The sequence below is a fragment of the Lytechinus pictus genome, chromosome 4 (assembly GCF_037042905.1).
Source record: "Lytechinus pictus isolate F3 Inbred chromosome 4, Lp3.0, whole genome shotgun sequence".
Taxonomy (NCBI): domain Eukaryota; kingdom Metazoa; phylum Echinodermata; class Echinoidea; order Temnopleuroida; family Toxopneustidae; genus Lytechinus; species Lytechinus pictus.
The window spans coordinates 27,124,849-27,146,174 of NC_087248.1; the positions used below are offsets into that span (position 1 = coordinate 27,124,849).

Genomic DNA, 21,326 nt, shown 5'->3' on the forward strand with positions numbered 1-21,326 from the left:
AACATTTTAATTTTGTTTTATCATCCCCGCAAATTTGACCCTAAACACGTAGCTTTCCTAGCGAAATAGATACCCTTTTTTCATTATTTTTGTGTTTCTGACACCCTTATCACGTTACGTACGTAACGTGCCCTATCTTGAAAAAGACATCCTTTTTACGTGTTTTTTGGTCGCGCATGGTATCCACTCGTCAATGTAAGTGCCCCCCCCCCCCCCGGGTGTTATGCTAGTTTGATTTTTCTTTATTTTTTCAAATCAACATTTTCCTGGGGTGGACTTGACCTTTAAAGGACATCTTAATTCAAGTCAAATTTTCCGGTAGGAAACTGAATTGCGGATATCACCTTCGTGTGGTCATGGGGGTTCCGGAAGCCTCAAACCAAACTCTGCTTTATCTCAACATCTGCGAGTTTGGGTCTAGTCTGGCTACCTTTGATAGTCTAAATGTATATATATGATTAAACTGTTCAAAAACTATTTTCGGAGTGTGACATAACATAGCCCATACCCATTCAATTCAAAGTTTAGAATAAACCCACATTGTAGGCTACCCCCCCTCCCCCGGAACTAATTATCAGGCATAATACCATAACTCTATATCTCCGGCAAAGAAAACAACTCCAACGAGTTGGAAAACACTTTTTATGTTCCAAAAATAGCCCTACCCACTCAAAGGCGCTATGTACGTCATGTATCCCTATTGTGATGTCTGCAGTCCATGACTCACGCATTCCTATGAAGTTACCTGAGCAGAATTCATGCGAGAATTAAGAAGAATGGAGATTCAGTGAATATAGACATTGTATCCGGCTGCATTCCGCGCTTTAATGGCAACCCTAAGGTACTCTAAATTTACCTCCGTGTCTAAACTAAGCCCAAAACGACATCATAACATTTCGATTTTTGCAACTTGCCAACACGTGCAGGTATATGGACAGTCTTCCGCATCCGCCAAGCGTTTCCGATCGATACCACACAACGGGTTGCCAAATAAAAACCTCGATTTCTGCACTATCAGTATCATTATCGCTTGAAGATCCCAACCGCTTAACATCGACGTTGATGTTTCTAGTCTCATCACATCTTTATCCGTTAGTCCTGTGTTTCGTCATCAAGAATAGAAGATAACTGTCAAATTAGTATTTTATTATCATACTATGGGGAGCAACGTGAGCAAAGACGATGATGACCATGGTGAGATTTCTTTCTTTTAAAACATTTTTCTCTTGATTTTGATAGCCCACGACTCAAACTAACACCTATCATGACTTAATATGATGGCTACGAGATAATATGATTAGGAAGCCTTTTCGTGGAGGAACCTGTTGTATTTAATACGATTTTATTATCGTGCACTGTATGTATGATGTCATAGCATACTAACCTCGCATGTTGTGTGAGTGGTCATAGCGTAGTAACCTCGTACTCGTGTGAGTGGTATGTTGTTGGTTTTTTGCGTTATGGCATTAAAAAACCGCACATACAAGTTCAACATTATTGATGTTGGGCACGTTAGAATGCTACATTGCAAGTATGCATGGAATTCGAGGCACATAACTTGTGTTTGTATAACCTAATGTTCATTCGTTCCCACTCAGGCATCTCACGTTAATCAATAACAATAACAATTCATTTTGCACACAAAAGTTTAAGTGATTAATTGTGATGTAAAATGTGAACCTTATAGATATTTTGAAGAAAAAAAAAAGTGATTAAAAATATCCAGGCACCACAAAATTTGTTGGATATGGTGATACGCGTTAATTTTTTTTCGGAACTTAAAATTTGATTAACTTTTTTAAAAGAATGTTATTACACGATATTACGCTAGTAAATTGTATCATAGGGGGATCCAAGGGACTAAACGACCGCCCCCCCCAAAAAAAAAAGGCACCTCTCAAAAAGAAGAAACAAGGAAAGGAGAAAGAATATGAAGAATTTACAGATAAAAATTAAAAAAAATTAATTTCGCATGCACTTCGAGTTCGCATCGTCTGTTTAATGAGACTCGTATACTTAAAACATAGGGTTTCAACTCCATGTTTAAACTATCCCAGTTTTCCAATCAACGTACGAATTAGATCAGCAAGCGCTTTGCGAAGTATTTATCTTGTTACATAAATCGTGTGCAAGTTTACAAAAGCGCCGTGGTGTAGCGGTTCTGACTCTCGACTTGTAATCAGAGGGTCGTGTGTTCGATTCCCACCATGGCCTAGCGTCCTTTGGCAAGACGTCAATCCACAATTTGTCACTCTCCACCCAGGTGTTAAATGGATACCAGGTAGGATGCGAAAGCCTATGTAGTATGCCTAGCAATTGAGTCTTTGAACTCTTGTTGGAATGCTCCCCATGGAGTGGAGAAGGTACATACATTGTATGCGGGCATGCAAGGATCCGATGGCCGGGGTAATAATATATCTGTAAAGCGCTTAGACATGTTAGAGACGTCACTCCGATGTGTTAAGCGCTATATAAAGCGGAATAGTATTATTATTATTATTAAAACAATGCTTAAAATATCCCATTTTGAGGTCTGATTTTTTTTTTGATGGATTTTCAGTGATGGGTTTTACTCACTTTATGCTTTTTCAAAACCAATTTAATGTCAGAGCATAGAGGTAAAACATTATAAAAGTGATGACAGTAAAAAAAAAACAGCACGTTGTCTAAGCCTGTTACTGTAGCAATAAGTTGTTTAAACTTTTTAAAGACTTTTTGGCAAGATTAAACAGTGGTTTTAAAATTGTAAACAATAGTTAATAGAGTGACGATCTTAGACAACGGGCTATATTTTTTTTAAACAGCGTTTTTACAGTGTAAATCTCCCCGTTTCATGCATATTATATCCATTAAACGTACTCAGCTATCACTCAGCCCTTTGAGCCATGGTACATAGAAGTTGGCCTGATGATAACGAATCTAAAGTCGAGATCTATTGGGAATAGAATATATGGTAGAATAAACTTGAATGGATTACTATTTTGAAGACAATCAATATAACTATGGTATCCAGGCTTGACAAGAAAGCGCTTGAATGCGGGGCAAGAATTCTTGTATAATGGTAACTCTGCAAATATCGATAATGTTTGTCGACCAATATCTTGCGCAGGAATGGTCGAACAAAGTTCAAAGCTTGAAAACCTTGCTCGGACTGACACATTAAAAACGCTGTATTATTTTTTGTATACAACGCTGTCTACTATATGAATCCTACAGTAGTTGTTTAAACATGGACCTATTCGTAATAGGTCCATGGTTTAAACAAGTGTTTAGAGTCTTTAACAACAAAGTTCGATTTTCAATAATTAATTTTCAATAAATTCAGCATGGATGTTTAAATCTAAAAATACTGTAAGGTTCATATAGTAAACGGCGTTGTATAAAATCTTAAATAACGTTTGTACTGTATAATTTTTATTTTGAAATCAAACCACTTTTGAACAGAAAATAATGAGTTTAACGTTTAAAGGGAATTTCACCCTGACAAAAACGTAAATTGTAAAAGAATAGCAGAAAAATAACAAAAACATATTGGCGAGGGTTTGAGATGAATCCATTAAAGAATTAAAAAGTTATTATAATTTTTAATTACTTAATTTGTGACATCATGTACGAGCAGCTTTCCTAAGTATCGTATGCTTCAAAATCAATGAAATATCTTATTTTTTCAGGAAATTGAAAATGTTTTTTTTATCATACCTTCTGTGTATCAATACACAAAACATTTCACACACGCTCCTATAAAGGAAAATAAAGAATAAGTCCTCACGAACCATTGAAAAATGAAATCTATGCATGTTATATTAATTAACATATAGGGCAGCTGCTCGTTTATCTTTGTATGACGTCACAAATCAAAAGCTTGAAATTCTGAAAACTTTCTTAATCCTTGATATAATTTCCTCAAACTTTTACCAATACATTTTCTAATTTTTCGGCTATTTTTACAACAAAGTTCTGTCAGGATGAACTTCCCCTTTAATGGTTATATACCCCCCCCCCCCCAAATGATTTATTCAGGTGTCCTTGCCCCCCCCCCCCCCCCCACCCCCCTGAAAAATCTGTTCATTTCTTGAACATTCGTTCTACAATTGGTACAATGCTGCTGTAAACAGTCATGGTTCGCATTCTGTTAACATGGTTAACCTGTTGACCACTGAATCCTGAAAGCAACGTTGGTGTGGTTAGAGACCGCATAATTCGAGTAGCCAACGGGTTGAAATAGGCCTATTGTACAGTGGGCTGTTTCATAAAGAGTTACAACTGTGGTAACTTTGTCATTATGTCAATGAAACACCGCCCATTAAAAGCCAATCGCAATCGAGGTTTCCATGGTAGTTACAGTTATTGCGAAGTTACTGTACGTTTAGATCTTTATGAAACGGACTCAAAGAGAACGTTTCATCAGTATTCTTATCCGACAAGTTGCCATATCTGACATCTTTCCTTGGTTTTTATTGGCTGAGAGGCATTGTTCCTATGGTAACTGTCGTACAAAACGGGATTTGTCAGATACAACGTCCGACAAGTCATTTCATGAAATGCTCCAAAGGAATAGAATGGTAAAAACATAATCATATACTTTAACAAATTATTAATTACAAATTTCTCCTAAAATGAATAGCTTTAAGTTGATACAATCACTCGACTAGTCTGCTGTGCAAACCCTTCACTCGAGTTAAGTGTGCTGAATGCACAGTCTACAATGACTTGAGTACAGAGAGCTAGTCTTGTGTGAAGACCCACTTGGTCCCTGCTGACCATTAATCGACATTTTGTCTGACGATCATGATGATCACGGATATCAATAAAAAATCGGCATTTCTATTTCTAGGATAGGGGTACACCCGGTTTCTTTATCTCGATTCTTTGAGTAAGTCACGTCATGGAATATTTGTAGATAGTGGAAGCGGATGTTGATCTATCCGCGTTCCAGATCGGATTTCCGTGACGGGTTATCTGTACTCTGAAACAAATACGTTTTGAGGGTGACACGACATTTGCTCCTGCGACAATTGCACCGGGCTTAAGATGAAGGGTTAGGGTTGGATTAGGGGTGCAATAGGGTTATATATACGGTTTGAAGTTAGGTTAAGGGTGGGGTATATTGTTAGACCCAGAGTTGAAGTTAGTCGTTCGATTAGTGTGTAAAATTTACATTGCGTCACAAGGACCTGCTCCGCATTTTCTCTCCCGTTACGAACCGCTACTTTCTTTTCAATACTGTATGTCGGTGAGGTATTTTGTATTAGTGAGTTTATTTAGGGAGTGAGAATCTCTTATTTATTTGCTTGTCAAAAATATATTATGTGACCCCCCCCCCCCCCCCCCGTAATTAAAGGAATGCAGGGCCTATCCCATCGCTCGCTGATACCTCGGTCACTTTTGCTCTACGGCGGCCGTACGGCGAGTCGAAAACAACCATTTTATTCATTTTTATTCAAACCACCCATTATGTAGCTGGTACAAAAAATGTTAAAACGGCTGTTTTCGACTCGCCGTATACGGCCGCCGTAGAGCAAATGTGACCGAGGTATAAGCTCGAAAACAGAAACAAAATTAAACCAGGAAGGTTCCACCGGGGATGACGTATAGGCCTTTGACGAAACTGTCCTTGTGCATTGTTGGTGTAAAATAGGCATATATTCTTAAAGCTGTCTGGTCTCTATAGCCAGACATTTAAAACTTCCTTGGCCAGACGAGGTTTATACATCACGTTAAACTTCAAGCCGAACAATTTGAACGTATGCATATCGCTCACGTTTAACAATACAACTTTACGATACGATCTATGAAACGCTCCTTTTAACATTCCTACCCTTTTTTACACTTTGAAATTTTTACTAGTCAAGGAGGTAACCATGATCATTTACTTGATTTGGGTTTCATATAATCATGTCAATACTTTTGATTAAAACGATGCGCGTCTTATATCTTTATGGCGCCTCTTTATAAAAATATATGCACTTCCATTCTTTGTTCTTAACTTCAGTTCAAGAATAGGGACACTGTGCTTTAAAACAAAGACAGAAATTGATTATAATCTCGGAAAAACAACAGATGTACAGAAATCGATGACATAATTCGAAACGATTAGTTAGGGTTTTGTATAAATTTTGTTTTTCTAGTATTATTTCGAGGCACACATTCGACATTTAGTTCTTTTTCTTTTAATTTGAAAATTTGTTATTTCCTGGTTGAGAATTCAGACCTGGAAAAAAAGTTTCTTGCTTACAAATCAGTTTCGGTGTGTTTATCGAGCTTGTTTTTGGTTTTGTTTAATGATTATTATTGTTTGTATGATATATGACAGGTCTTCATAACAACAACAGAAATATAATACATACGAGGAAATAATTTGATTCCTGCCATGTTTCTGTTTATTTTTATCTATGTTTAGGTAATTATATACTTCGTTTTGATTTCTACAGAAATGCCCTATTATGATACTTTTGACATAACATACTGATCCCTGCTAAAATATTACCCGCAAAGAAAAGTTTCTTGAACTAGATAAGGAAAATGCAATGTTCTTTTTCTATTCTTAAATATTCTACAATATCTTGTAAAATTCAATTTTTACCTTGTAAAAACTATTTTATTGCAGCTTAATCTCACATCAAAGAAGGGAAAATATGTAATATTTTAGTAAAGACTTATCAGACTTTTTCGACTTGCTTCCACTAATCATGGTTTATTATGATATGATATGAAAACAAAACAGAAGCTCAAGTTTAAGGGATTGCCCTTCGTCTTCAATTTCGTTGGTTTGAATGAAATATTGGGTGGGGGGGATAATTCGCTTCTAATCATAATATTTTGTGAAACTTGACCCTACTACGTAGAAAGGGTGCATGTTTCCTGACTGTCGAGAATAATTGTGTGATCAATTTGCTTGTAATACAATAAGTGCTACCAGGTTTTTTTTTTAAGGCATTTCAATTATTTGTGGACATGGTGGCTCAGTGGTAGTGTGTCTGTCTCATGAACGGGGGGTCATGGGTTCGATGCCCAGCGGGGTCATATCTAACAAAGTTGGGATCTTGTGCATTCTTGCCAGGCGCTCGACGTATGAGATTGGATTAGGGTAATACTATTGCGTCATGCGAGGCCCGCTGGGAGACAGTTCACAAGATATGAGTTTGGTTAACATAGGTTAATAAGAATCGTTATTTTTACAATATATTTGTTTTGACAAAAATCTTTGAAATGAAATAAAGTAAGGTTCAATGGTTTGATTTTTTCTCAGAATATTAGTATTAATTAAAATAACCGACCGGAACGTCATCGGGACTATATCAGGGGCCGCAGAACGGTTTAGAAAGTTGGGGGGGGGGGGGGTGACCATGCAACAAATCACAATCAGATGGTCATTTTTACGTTTTTGTAAACGGTTTTGGAAAGAAGTGGGGGCTGAATCCCATCCAGGCTCCCGGTTACGCGGCCCCTGTATTTATATTATTTGCATTTCATTAATTCAGAAACTGCTCAAATTATTTCCTTATATGATCATCGGCTATGAGTTTGCAATTTGCATGCAGCATTGGATAGGCGGCCTATTTCTTCCGTCTTCCCAATTCGGCGAGGACATCAGCGATTAGGAACCTCCAAATGTGGCTATAGATTGTACAACTTATGTAATCCAACTAATCCTTGGTACACTTGACTGGATACACTGGACTGGCCTCTATTGTCGTTTTCTGAACGACCGCCTCTTGACGCCGTAGTCCTCATCGTAATAGATCACTATTTACGTCAGACAAACAAAGAAGAAAAGAATTCCTATTTAATTGCGGTAGTTGCCTGGAACCAATATCCCCAATGTCATTGTTTGAGACTTTATCGTATAAATGAAACTTCTCGAAGCGCCAATAAACTTTGTATCAAAATATTCTACAAGCCTGCAAATCATTTAAAGATCAAAACAAGGGCTTTGACAGTAAAGCACGCATTCTTGTGTACACAAATTATGGTAATATCTGTGTCGGCAGTTGTGTAAATGTTACTATTTTGGTAACTTTGGCACCCAACCGCAATTACAATAGAACTTACCCATTTGGTACCATTATGTGATTATTCTGAATATATGTATGCGTGAGGCCTATATACAAGATCAACTCAACCTTTACCCCATACCCCAGGGACCGCGGAACCGGGGGGGCTGGGGGGCTTCAGCCCCCCCCCCCTCCTTTTTTCCAAAACCGTGTACAAAAACGCAAAAATGACCATACGATTGTGATTTTTTGCATCGTCAGCCCCCCCCCCCCACTTTTGGCTCAGCCCCCCACTTTGAAAACCGTTCCGCGGCCCCTGTACCCCCCCCCCCAAAAAAAAAGGTCAGGATAAAGGCCCTATTTTATTTCACGCGGGGTACGCCCACCTCTATTTTCGAAGACGGTACGAGCACAGATATACGACACTAACTATATGTCTGAATTGCAAAACATAATTTTCATAGATTGTCTTCCCCCAAATATAAATATTTCACTTGATAAAGATGGTTGATGATGATGGGTGGCACTCGGCTCTGATATGGAAAGGGTAGCGGTGTCGCACTAAGTGGCCACACTGTCATTATAATACGTGGGTACTGAATGTCTGGGGGTTGCAAAAAGTAAGGTTGTTGTTCTTTTAAAAGAAAGTATTGTTTTTAAAAAGGATACGATTCTCCTTCCTGCTAACATCTTAAATTGCAACCCCCCCCCCCCCCCTCAATGTGCGACTCATTTTACACGCATGGAATATAGCACAGTCGGTTTGCTCTGCGTGAACAGTATGAGTTATTGTATATGTGTTTGTGTTTCTTACCTACTGGACTTTTTTGCATTTCGCATTGGATATCACTATTGAGGGAAAATGATCCGATCTCACCATTCTATTTATGATTTTATGATGTTGACCTTTGGAATCAGTTTCCTAATAGTGCGAGTGTCAACAACATAACAACTACCTAATATGTACAGAAGACCATGTTATAATTATTATGAGTGGGGGAAAGAGCGAGAGAAATGGGGGAGGGGTGAAGATGGTGGTGAAAGAGAAAGCGGGTATTTCTGAAGGGAGTATGGTTTTGAGAAAAGATGATGATTATCAGGAATGGGACAGGGAGCTGAGGGAGCGACGCGTCGCAACGGCCCCATATAATTTAAAAGTAGTGAAAAGGAGAAAAGGTGGGAAGGGAGTTATAGTAAGGAAGAATTTCAAAAAGTGCCAAAACGATACATGTGGACCATGTAATTCTGACCCTCTTATTGACTATGTTGTGCAATCGAGAGAGAAGAGTGGCGTCACCTTTGCTTGTGCCCCCCCCCCCCCAGAATCCTGGCTCCGCCATTGAACATGGTCGATGACTACGTGCTGAAAAATATTTATCGGCTGTAAATGTATAGAGCTATAGCTCTATGGTTAATGGCCTACGGAGAAAGGCGCTTTTAAAAGATGTAGAAAGTGGCTTTCTGTTTCACTTTGTATTTTTTGTTTTCCCTGTATATATTTCCTTCTTTTACTTTCTAGAAGGCAAATTCTCATATGTATTAATTGAACAAATACAGTTTAAACCGTTCAAAGTGGTAGACAAAACCAGGATTTTTTTTAGTATGTCCCAGAACTTGAATTTCAGGGATTTATAAGAAAATGTTTATACCATAGCACGGAGGAGAGTATGGGAGAGAAGGGGAAGGACAGAGAGAGAGAGAGAGAGAAGAGTGACACATAGGCAGACAGACAGAATGTCCCTCCCTCAACTGCTTATCGTAGCTTTCATACAATAACCTGCTATACCCATCGATATCAATATGTGGATAGAGGTACAACGCGCTTGAGGCCAGAAATGTATACTCCAAAGGGTCTAGCGCGCACAAAATAATTTCCACACGTTTTTCTATTGCGTGTGCACATGCGTACGTGGAGTACTTTCCGCGTAATGGCCCCATATTGTCAATTGTGCCATGGAGGTTTTTTTTTCTTATTTGCCTCAGAAGGTCGTGCGTGCGGCAGCGAATATCAAGCTCCATCCGGTTTATGGATATCGATGGCTATACCCAACATAAGCATAATAGAGATTCGTTTTCATATACTTTGTCAAAATATTGATAACTGGGATGACGCCACAGGAGAGGGGAATGAGTCCGATTAGGACAGGGGAGCATCGCACGTAGGGTGCCCCCATCTTCCCTGCCCGAAAGGAAGAATAGTCTGGTAGAAATATAACCTTCCAATCTCCCCATTCGTTTCCTTTTAAAGCGCTACAACATTCACATGAGGTTTTCAAAACAGCAAACACTATCAATGAAGAAGATTATTCTGGCCCTCGACATTTCACGAATTGGGATTAGGAGATCCGCATCCACGAATGCATCGGAGGTATAGGCCTACTAGTAATACTTACGTGAACATTTAGATTTGCATATCCCTAATCTTTCTGCTTTTTTCTTTGTCGTTTGAACAGGAAAAGTCGAGGAAACCAAACTTAGAGGGCGCTACACAAGTCACATGACAGGATTCGTTAATAAAGGCGGTTCAAAGCATCCATGTGACCTCACAATCACCATTGAGACGGATGACGTTATCCATATGATAGAAAAGTCAAACCGTCATGAGGCAGAGATCAGTGGTGAACTCAACTGTCCAGTACTGTCCAAGGACCCAGTTCCGTTCTCTGGAGGCAAGTTTTACGTTCAAAGCTCCAACGAAACCAATCTGGAATTCAAAAGTATGATTTACGAGACGCTATTACCTTTCGGAGAGAAGGATTACTTCTTCAAAGGAATGAGAGTAGTCCACGAGGACACGTTCGTCGGGAATGATGCAACAGACGACTCCGCATTGGGCATTGTCATCAAGAAAGGGCCAACCTTCAAGGCAGAGACCTTTACCTCAGGTCAAGTCTCGGCCAAACTGGTGGATATCGCAAATGAGCTCTCAAATATCGAAATTTCAGGACCTGGGGATAATGAGAAACTGGAGGTGGAATGGAAAGCGAAACTTGGATTCTTTCTTGGCGGTATTCTCGTCGACACTAGTAATATGTTCTCGCCTAATCAGTTCTGCCCGTCATCATCGGCGCGGGAAAGGCGCCCTCTCAGTCTGAAAGGCATCAAGCCTGTTGTGTACCATCTGACGGCCAAAGATGGTGTGCCTCTGGTGATGACTCGGTACAATTGCGGCAACAAGGGACCGATCCTGTTCCTTCACGGACTCTGTGTTACAAGTAGAATATTCTCTCTAGATACCATAGACAAGAGCGTCGTAGAGTTCTTCTGCGAGCATGGGTTCGACATGTGGGTCTTGGAACTTAGGTTCTCAGTTGCCCTTCCTTCACATAGGAAACCTACGCAAATGCACGACTCCGCAGAGAAAGATCTTCCACCTGCTATAGACTTCATTCTAAAAGAAACCGCGTCGCTAGACCTTCAGGTGTATGCGCATTGCATCGGGTCTCTAACCATGCACATTGCCTTGTTTGGTCGTCATATTGACAGGAGGAAGATCCGGTGCTTTGTTGCCTCACAGTCCGGATTCTGCATGATATCGTCTGCAATGAACCATGCCAAAGCCAATACCAGGCTTGACAGTATAGCTGTTGCGTTCGGTTTTTCAGGACTCAATGCATATACGGACAAGAACGACCACGTGCGTGAGAAGGTAATGTCGGCGGTTGCCAATGCTGTTGCGCGATCGACACTCGACGAAAAGAATCAGTGTAGTAATATCGTATGTCACCGAATAACCTCAATGTTCGGCCTTATGTGGGAACATCGCAACCTGAATGAAAAGACACACGATACCTTGACCGAGTGGTTCGGTTTCGGACACGCTGAATACTACCACCATCTTGCGGTCACATTCCGGAAAGGCAGATTAACCGACTTCAAGGGCAAGGATATCTACTTACCGGATTTCAACTCAAAAAATCGTCTCCAATCGCCACTGTATCGCAAGGCAATGACGAACATGGACCTTCCGGTATTATATTATGTCGGATCGTTGAACAAAGGTTGGGATATCGAAGCCACTCGTCAGAGTTATGTCAGATGCAAGGAAGCGAACCCTGATCAGCATTATGAGTGGTTTCAGATTCCGGAGTATGGGCACCTGGACTGCATCATGGGGAAGAATGCCTCAAAGGACGTCTATCCACGGATCCTACCCTTCCTTGACAAGTATGCCGTGGCAAATTGTGTGTGGCAAGGAGGTGACGATGATGGTCGTTAGGATTGAAACTGTGCAGATATATAGCTCTGCAAATATGATTATTTGAGATCATCTTCAACGAATGTAAAAGACTTTTGATCCGTAACATTTCCTCGCTGTACGTGACAGACATTTATGCTATATATGTGTTTTGGAAAAACTTAAGATTTTCCTTTGTTAATTGCTTGAGTTTGATCTTCATAAAATATCATCTACCAATAAGTTTCAGTCCGCGCGTTCCATTTCAACCCTTGCCTGAGAACATTTTTTTTTCTTGCCAACAATACACACGAAATCCTGAAGAGTTACGACAAATTCTAATCTGAATTTTGTACTACCAAGTACTACTATGGTTTATTACAGTACCGTCTTCCCATTTCCCAATATTCCATAGAATATTGATTTCTCCTCATTACTCAAAATTCTATGACATCAAGTAGTGTTTTCTGTTAAACTGATACGCATGATTTTACAAGGGTTTCGGACATTTCAAAGTCCCTCTCTATCCTAATATGGCATGTTATAGGTGATATTTCAACGTGTTATTTCTGATGTTTTAATCGCTACTGTACACAATGGTGCATGAGAAAAAACTATTGTCAATATCATATCCTTGTTGTGTGTAGTGATAACTTTTTTATCGTGAAATTTGCCATAACTTTTGCACCAATATCTTGAGAGATGAAGATGATCACCATGGCACGTAATGTATATTTTCTAATGTTCAAAAACGTTGACTCCATAAAGAGGTAGCATTCATAATATTTCTAGCAGAAAATGTGAATTCCGCGCGAAGTTTTCACACGATCAGATGATCATGATTATTATAGTGACTGTAATGCATAATAAGGAGTTTTCGCAATAGCGACGGAGACGGATTCTACAACATAGAAAATCCTTTGTCAAAAACCCTTCATGACAAAGCAGTCTTTGTCAAAAATCGGTGAATCTTACGGCAACCAGCTGTTCCGGTTCACCAATTTTTCGACAAAGACCTCTCAGCTGTACTTTGTGATTTGACGGGCATTTTCAATAAATGTTGCAGTTTTTCCGAGTCTGTCCCCGTGGCGATTGCGAAATCTCGCTATTATGTTACAGACACAAGCAAGACCCACGCATGTCATACTCTATTATCTGTTAGATTAGCCACCGATGTTCTTCTCAATTTTACTTTCGATGACATCATGATCGGATTATGCTTCGATTATTCATTCATTCGTTTATTCAAATAAACATTTGAATAGAATGTTGCTTGGGAATTTTCTTTTTATTGTAAATACAATTTATGGCCAGAAAGCAGTAATCATCTAACATCCCATTTCATTTTCCATGGCGGAGTAATGTAAGAATGCAGGTCAGATCAGATCAGGGGAACTGAGGGCTTCATTGTGATTGTGCCATGGACAAGAGATTGCCTGGTGGTACAGCCGCTGACCGGCAATCAGTAGATGAGAGGTTTAAATCCTACTACTGGTTTCTAGATCTGTTCTGACTTATCAGATAGATCGATCAATGCGATCTTAAGGGGTTGAAAGCCATAAATTGTATATACAATATAAACATAGAATACTATATATATACTGATCACGATAATCATTTTCAGAAAGGTTCATTTTACAGCTGTATATATAGCTTGCTAAGAATGAATAATGAGAGGAGATAGCTTGTAGATAGTCATGGTAGCTTGTGCTCATAGTCGTCGAATTGTGCATTGGGCAGGCCTCGTTGACTTGTGTTAAAAAAGTCCAATGTTTTTAGAAAACCCACGTAAGTTAGATTCGAAAACAGGAACTAACGGTAAATCGGTTACTTCAGGGACGAGATTTGTTTTTCTTTTCTTACAATCGGACCATTAGGTTCAAAGAGGGGTTTGTTTTGTTTGTGTTGTTTTTTAACCTTTTTTTACAAATTTAGGCCTATTTATGACTATGTAATTTTGGCTGCACTCGTTACGATAGTTTTTTTTTTTTCATAATAACTATAAATATACCGATAAACTTTCCACCAGAGAACAAAGCTACAACTGTCGTTGAGACAATTTTTCATTTAAAGTGACGGAAATGAATAGTTCGGTAATAAAAATTGATCTGCCCCAGGTCCTATGGCAAGATTACCAATCCGTTTTCCTATTAAATCTTATTTCTCATATCGAAAGTTGCCTTTGGTTGACAAAACAAAGATATTTTTTAAGAAAACTGTATAGAATTTGATTTCTTGATCTTTTGCACAAAAGGCAGTTCTTGTATTTAAGAATGGAATGCTTGATGAAAAAAAGGGGAAATAAAGATTAAATGTGAAAACTGCTTGTCGCGCGGACATTGGTACACTCTAGTTTGCAGGCACAGGCCCTGGGGTTTCGCAATTCGCATAGTGCATAGTGCTGAGTCTGAAGTAGTGAGACTAGATTCACTATGCACTGTGGCTGACACAGAGTATGGACTATACTACTCTGTCAGAGTAGTAGTAGGTACATGCACAGACAGAGCCTTTGGCGTATTGTCTTCTTCTAGACCTGTTACTGGTTGAAGTGTCAAATTTGAGTCTGTGACCCGTTGCAAAGAGTTGCAAAGAGGAGTTAAAATCCAACGCTACTCTAAAAAAAAAAAAACATGATTTTCAACCAATGAAATGTGTAATTAGGGATTTGCCATTGATTCTAGGAGTTGCTTTTAATCGCAATTCTTTTTTTAAACCAGCCCAAATCTGACAGCCCCTTGACTTTTTTAAACGAAGTATGGGACAAAAGAAAGCAACGAATGTAAGGTTTCCGTTTCATAACGGTTGCGGAATTATTGTACAAAATAGCATAGTATACGATGTATATTTATTATCATTTCTATTGTATTATATTGAAATTAATTTATAAGAAAGTACTTTTCTTAAATGTTGCTGTAATTATATCGAAAATTCCAAACGAGCTGAAACTGTACTAATTCTTGCTGTGCACCTGATTGTAATTGCCATTTTCTATCATCATTAAAATACTGAGTTTAAAACAAACCATGCTACGATACATTGGCATTCAGCGATTTCTAGTCGTGTAATTATTGAGTTGTTTGCTACTTCCGCGTACGAGCAGTAACTTTCGAGAGTGGTGCTACAGGCTGGGCAGGGGACGATCACTACCCCCCCCCCCCTTCCCTTCCCCTCCTCCCTGTGTATTTATATTAGTGGGGGGGGGGGGAATAGGAGGGAAATTAAGAGAAAGAGAGAGGAAAGGAAAGCATGAAAAGAAAGGTATCCCTACTGGATGGAAAAAATATGGTGTGTTCAAACTTTGGAATACAATTCGAAATCACGTTCACACTGTGAACTTTAAGCATTTCAACCATAGAGCTATAGCTCCATGTTTCAACAGTGTGAATAACAGAATCACAGAGTAAACAATGTGAACATCCACCCCCCCCCCCCCCCCATCTCCGGGGGACACGCTGTGTACAGTCGTACTGTCGAGGTGTACACATGCAGTGTGAAAATGTCTTCACTGTTGAATTCGAGCATTTTAACAGTGTGAATAATAATTTCACATAGTCCCCTATGTGAACACACTGTGATCACACTGAGTGACGCTGTGTTCTTTTCAGCATGGGAAGGTCATGGAACTCCACCCCCAACAAAGAGATGATTTGAATAAAAAGAGAAAAATCCAACAAGCATAACACTGAAAATTTCATCAAAATCGGATGTAAAATAAAAAAAGTTATGACATTTTAAGGTTTCGCTTTAATATTTTTCACAAAACAGTGATATGCACAACTTGGTGTTATGCAAATGAGTCAGTCGATGGTGTCCATCACTCACTATTTCTTTTTGTTCTATTGTTTGAATTACACCATATTTCTTCTTTTTTTACAGATTTGACAATAAGGACCAAGTTGACTGAACCATATAGTATTAAACAATGCTAATTCCATATGTTCACCAGCACTTGACAATGAGGAACAAATTTGAATATTTCATATTTCATATACCCAGTAATAAAATACAGAAGAAATAGTGAGTGGATGACGTCATCAGTCCCCTCATTTGCATACCGACCAGGATGTGCGTATAACTATTTTGCGAAGTTAAGCAAAAATTAAAACGTGATAACTTTCTTATTTTACATCCGATTTTGATGAAATGTTCAGTGTTATGCTTGTTGGATTTTTCTCTTTTTATTTAAATCACTTTTGTGTTAGGGTGGACTTGTCCTTTGAACCTGTAAGTCAATCGAAAGAAAAAAATGTCGCCCCCCCCCCCCGGCAGAATACACAGCCGTCGCCTTTGAATACACTCCTAAAACACAAATGGCCAAAAGGATTAAAGGGATGGTCCGGGCTGATAATATTTATATCTTAATACATAGAGTAGAATTCTCTGAGCAAAATGCCGAAAATTTCATCAAAATCGGATAACAAATGATAAAGTTATAGAAGTTTAAAGTTAAGCAATATTTTGTGAAAACAGTCGTCATGAATATTCATTAGGTGGGCTGATGATGTCACATCTCCATTTTCCGTTTTCTTATGTTATTACATAAAATCATATTTTTTTCATTATTTCATACTTGTGTGAATAATATGTCTCCCTTATAATGAAATAATTTGCAGCAATAAATATCTAACGCACTAAATCAGTTGTCAATCCAATTTTTCTAGTTCTTGGAGGAAAAAATTTGAATAAACCTAATTTCATATAATAAAATACATAAGAAAAAGTGGGGATGTGACATCATCAGCCCACCTATGAATATTCATGACGACTGTTTTCACAAAATATTGCTAAACTTTAAAATTCAATAACTTTGATATTTGTTATCCGATTTTGATGAAAATTTCGGCATTTTGCTCAGTGAGTTCTACTCTATTTATTAAGCTATAAATACTTCCAGCCTGGATCATCCCTTTAAAAAGAGCCGAGGAGTGACAGTGTTTTCCACCTTTTTTGAAAACCCTTTTAAAGGGTAATTTACCCCTTTCCACCCTTTTTAGAGTGTACTTCAATAATGAGAACCTACATTGTGATTATGTTTCTTGTGATTACGTTTCTTGTTAAGGGAAAAACGACACAAACATTAATCGTTCGATTAAACAGAAAATAGAGCGAAACATGCTCGTAATTTATGAGGGAAAATTTTAAAAAAAGATGAAAAGATCTAGCTTGATCCTACATAAATAATCCTTGTTTAGTCGATCCCTTCCATTTCCTTTATCATACATGACAAAAACTGCTATTTTTATCATCAATTTAGACCTGGGCAATAAATCGTAAAACCAGACACATCATTCCATGTACAAGCTTCTTTGTAAACTGAATTAATTCATCGCCATGAACTGTGAATTGTATGTAGAATTTATATTACAAAGCGTACGGGGGCAGCTAACAAGGAACGTCTGAAATCGAAAATAGCAACAACAAACAACTTATTGTAATCTTTGATGGATTTACCCGAAATCCTTCGTTGAAAGGTTCGTCTTATTTTTTCCATTTTTTTAATCATAGACCAACAATCAGTGCCGACAAAATTAATATATTAAACTTAAATGAACTTCACCCGATCGGCATGATCGGGTAAGTTCTTTTCAATTATATTTTGTATGCGATCCAGTGCCACCTTGTTTTCAGTAGAAGAATGCTGTATCATTCAGGTTGTTGATAACCAATGTGATGCATATTTCTTATTATACAATCATGAATAATAGTTAAAGGACAAGTTCACCCCAGAAAAGTTTTGACTGGAAATGATAGAACAAAAATCAAACAGGCATAATGCTGAAAATGTTATCCAAATTGGATGTAAACTAAGAAAGTTATGACATTTTTAAGTTTCGCTTATTTTTCACAAGATAGTTATATGCACAACTCAGTGATATATGCAAAGAGAAAGTCGATGATGTCCCTCACTCACTATTTCTGTTGTGTTTTATTGTTTGAATTATACAACATTTAAACATTTACAGATTTTTCAACTTTTACAGATTTTTCAACAAGGATCAACTTGGCATAATCGTAAACTGTTAAAATGATGTTCATTCTACATGTTCGGGGGGGGGGGAATAAAATTTGTTTCACATGACAATGAGGAGAAAATTAGATTTTTTTCACATATCATAATGAAATACAAAATAAATGGTGAGTGGGTGACGTCATCAGTCTGCTCATTTGCATACCGACCAGGATGTGCATATAATTGTTTTGCGAAATTAAGCGAACATTTTAAAATGTAACAATTTTCTTATTTTACATCCAATTTTGATGAAATTTTCAGTGTAATGCTTGTTGTATTTTTCTTTTTTTTTTATTCAAATCGGATGTAAAATAAGAAAGTTTACATTCTAAAGCTTCTGTTAAGTTCGGAAAGCGGTTAATATGCACTTCTTGGTCAGTATGCACATGAGGAGACTGATGACATCAACCACTCACTATTTCGTCTGTATACCCTGATATAAAATGTTTCTATTTCTTTCTTATTGTCATGGGAAAACGAAGTTTGATTCCCCCTGAAAATGTGATATTACCATTGTGTTAACATTTTGCGGTGCGGTCAAGTTGCGCTTAAAGGTCAAGCCAACCCCAGGAAAATGATGATTTGCATAAATAGAGAAAAATCAAACTAGCATATAGCTGAAAATTGCATCAAATTGGATGCAAAATAAGAAAGTTATGACATTTCATATTATAGAGTTATGATAGTTAAAGGACAAGTCCACCCCAATAAAAAGTTGATTTGAATAGAAAGAGAAAAATCCAACAAGCATAACACTGAAAATTTCATCAAAATCGGATGTAAAATAAGGAAGTTATGACATTTTAAAGTTTTGCTGAATTTCACAAAACAGTTATATGCACATCCTGGCTGGTATGCAAATGAGGAGACTATGACGTCATCCACTCACTATTTCTTTTGTATTTCATTATGTCAAATATGAAATATTCTAATTTTCTCCTCGTTGTCAAGTGATACAACGATTAATTCCTCCTTAAACATGTGGCATTAGCATTGTTTAATACTATATGGTTCAGTCAAGTTGGTCCTTATTGTCAAATCTCAAAAAAATGAAATATTGTATAATTCAAACAATAAAAAACAAAAGAAATAGTGAGTGATGGACATCATCGACTGACTCACCTAGTTGTGCATATCACTGTTTTGTGAAAAATAAGCGAAACTTTAAAATGTCATAACTTTCTTATTTTACATCCGATTTTGATGAAATTTTCAGCACTATGCTAGTTTGATTTTTCTCTATTTATTCAAGTCAGCATTTTCCTGGGGTGGACTTGACCTTTAAAGGACAAATTCACTCCAGAAATTGTTGATTTTAAATGATAGAGAAAAATCAAACAAGCTTAACGCTGAAAATGTGTTCAAAATTGGATGTAAAATAAGAAAGTTATGACATTTTTAAGTTTCGCTTATTTTTCAAAAGATAGTTATATGCACAACTCAGTGATATATGCAAAGAGAAAGTCGATGGTGTCCCTCACTCACTATTTCTTTTGTGTTTTATTGTTTGAATTATACAACATTTAAACATTTACAGATTTTTCAACTTTTACAGATTTTTCAACAAGGATCAACTTGGCATAATCGTAAACTGTTAAAATGATGTTCATTCTACATGTTCGGGGAGGGGGGAATAAAATTTGTTTCACATGACAATGAGGAGAAAATTAGATTTTTTTCACATATCATAATGAAATACAAAATAAATGGTGAGTGGGTGACGTCATCAGTCTGCTCATTTGCATACCGACCAGGATGTGCATATAACTGTTTTACGAAATTAAGCGAACATTTTAAAATGTAACAATTTTCTTATTTTACATCCAATTTTGATTAAATTTTCAGTGTAATGCTTGTTGTATTTTTCCTTTTTTTTATTCAAATCGGATGTAAAATAAGAAAGTTTACATTCTAAAGCTTCTGTTAAGTTCGGAAAGCGGTAAATATGCACTTCTTGGTCAGTATGCACATGAGGAGACTGATGACATCAACCACTCACTATTTCGTCTGTATACCCTGATATAAAATGTTTCTATTTTTTTCTTATTGTCATGGGAAAACGAAGTTTGATTCCCCCTGAAAATGTGATATTACCATTGTGTTAACATTTTGCGGTGCGGTCAAGTTGCGCTTAAAGGTCAAGCCAACCCCAGGAAAATGATGATTTGCATAAATAGAGAAAAATCAATCTAGCATATAGCTGAAAATTGCATCAAAATTGGATACAAAATAAGAAAGTTATGACATTTCATATTATACAGTAATGATAGTTAAAAGACAAATTCACTCCAGAAAATTGTTGATTTTAAATGATAGAGAAAAATCAAACAAGCTTAACGCTGAAAATGTGTTCAAAATTGGATGTAAAATAAGAAAGTTATGACATTTTTAAGTTTCGCATTTTTTCACAAAACAGTTAAATGCACAACTAAGTCACATGCAAATGATACAGTTGATGATATCACTCACTCACTATTTATTTTGTTTGCGAGAATAAATACAGATCGAACATGAAATTGCCGTTTCTCAACTTTATTGCCTCTGGGGGATTTTACCAGAATCATTAAAACGACATTTACAATATTTTAACAAGTACACAGTTTCTAAACAATATTCATCAAGCCACAATCAACCAGATTTTAAGGGGGAAACCGGGTCACGTGACCTCCCAGAAGGAAGAGATCCAACGGGATCCCAGGACAGGTATTTCCTGGGGTGCGGATTCCCCTCTTTACATTTATCATCTATTCAATACAAGATTATCTCATGTGTGAAATAAAATTGGGGGAGAGGCTTCAAGACCAGAACGTGAATTCTTGGAAGGGGAACCTGCCGGAAGACATCCAGCCGGACTTCCAAACCAGGAGACTTTGGAAAGTTGGGTTCCCCTGTCCCGATTTTCTTGACATAATTAGTATACAGTGCCTCCCCCTGGTGTTGAAATTTGACCGATATAAGAAAAAATACTCAGTAATCAGGCCAAACACCAAAACAAGCCCATCCTACCTTCCAAAACAAGCCCATCCAACCAACCATATCAAGCCCGACCAACCAACCATAACAAGCCCGACCAACCAACCATAACAAGCCCATCCAACCATCCAACCATGTAAAGCCAATCTAACTAGCCAAACGAGTTTAAGTT

At 37.7% G+C, this 21,326-nt stretch overlaps 1 protein-coding gene across 1 annotated transcript; it reads left to right on the forward strand.

Annotated features, from left to right (window-relative positions):
• Nucleotides 1–476: 476 nt before the first annotated feature.
• On the forward strand, nucleotides 477–15,205 carry LOC129258759 (uncharacterized). The gene is made up of 2 exons (XM_054896989.2): nucleotides 477–1,194; nucleotides 10,448–15,205. The coding sequence occupies exons 1-2, from the start codon at nucleotides 1,158–1,160 to the stop codon at nucleotides 12,211–12,213; spliced, it is 1,803 nt and encodes a 600-aa protein (XP_054752964.2). The 5' UTR covers nucleotides 477–1,157; the 3' UTR covers nucleotides 12,214–15,205.
• Nucleotides 15,206–21,326: the final 6,121 nt, after the last annotated feature.

What these genes read in the sequence shown, in the direction of transcription:
- LOC129258759 (XM_054896989.2), top strand. Translation starts at nt 1,158, where the DNA reads ATGGGGAGCAACGTGAGCAAAGACGATGATGACCATG. An exon ending in CAAAGACGATGATGACCATG is followed by an intron (nt 1,195 to 10,447) that starts GTGAGATTTCTT and finishes TCGTTTGAACAG; the next exon opens with GAAAAGTCGAGGAAACCAAA.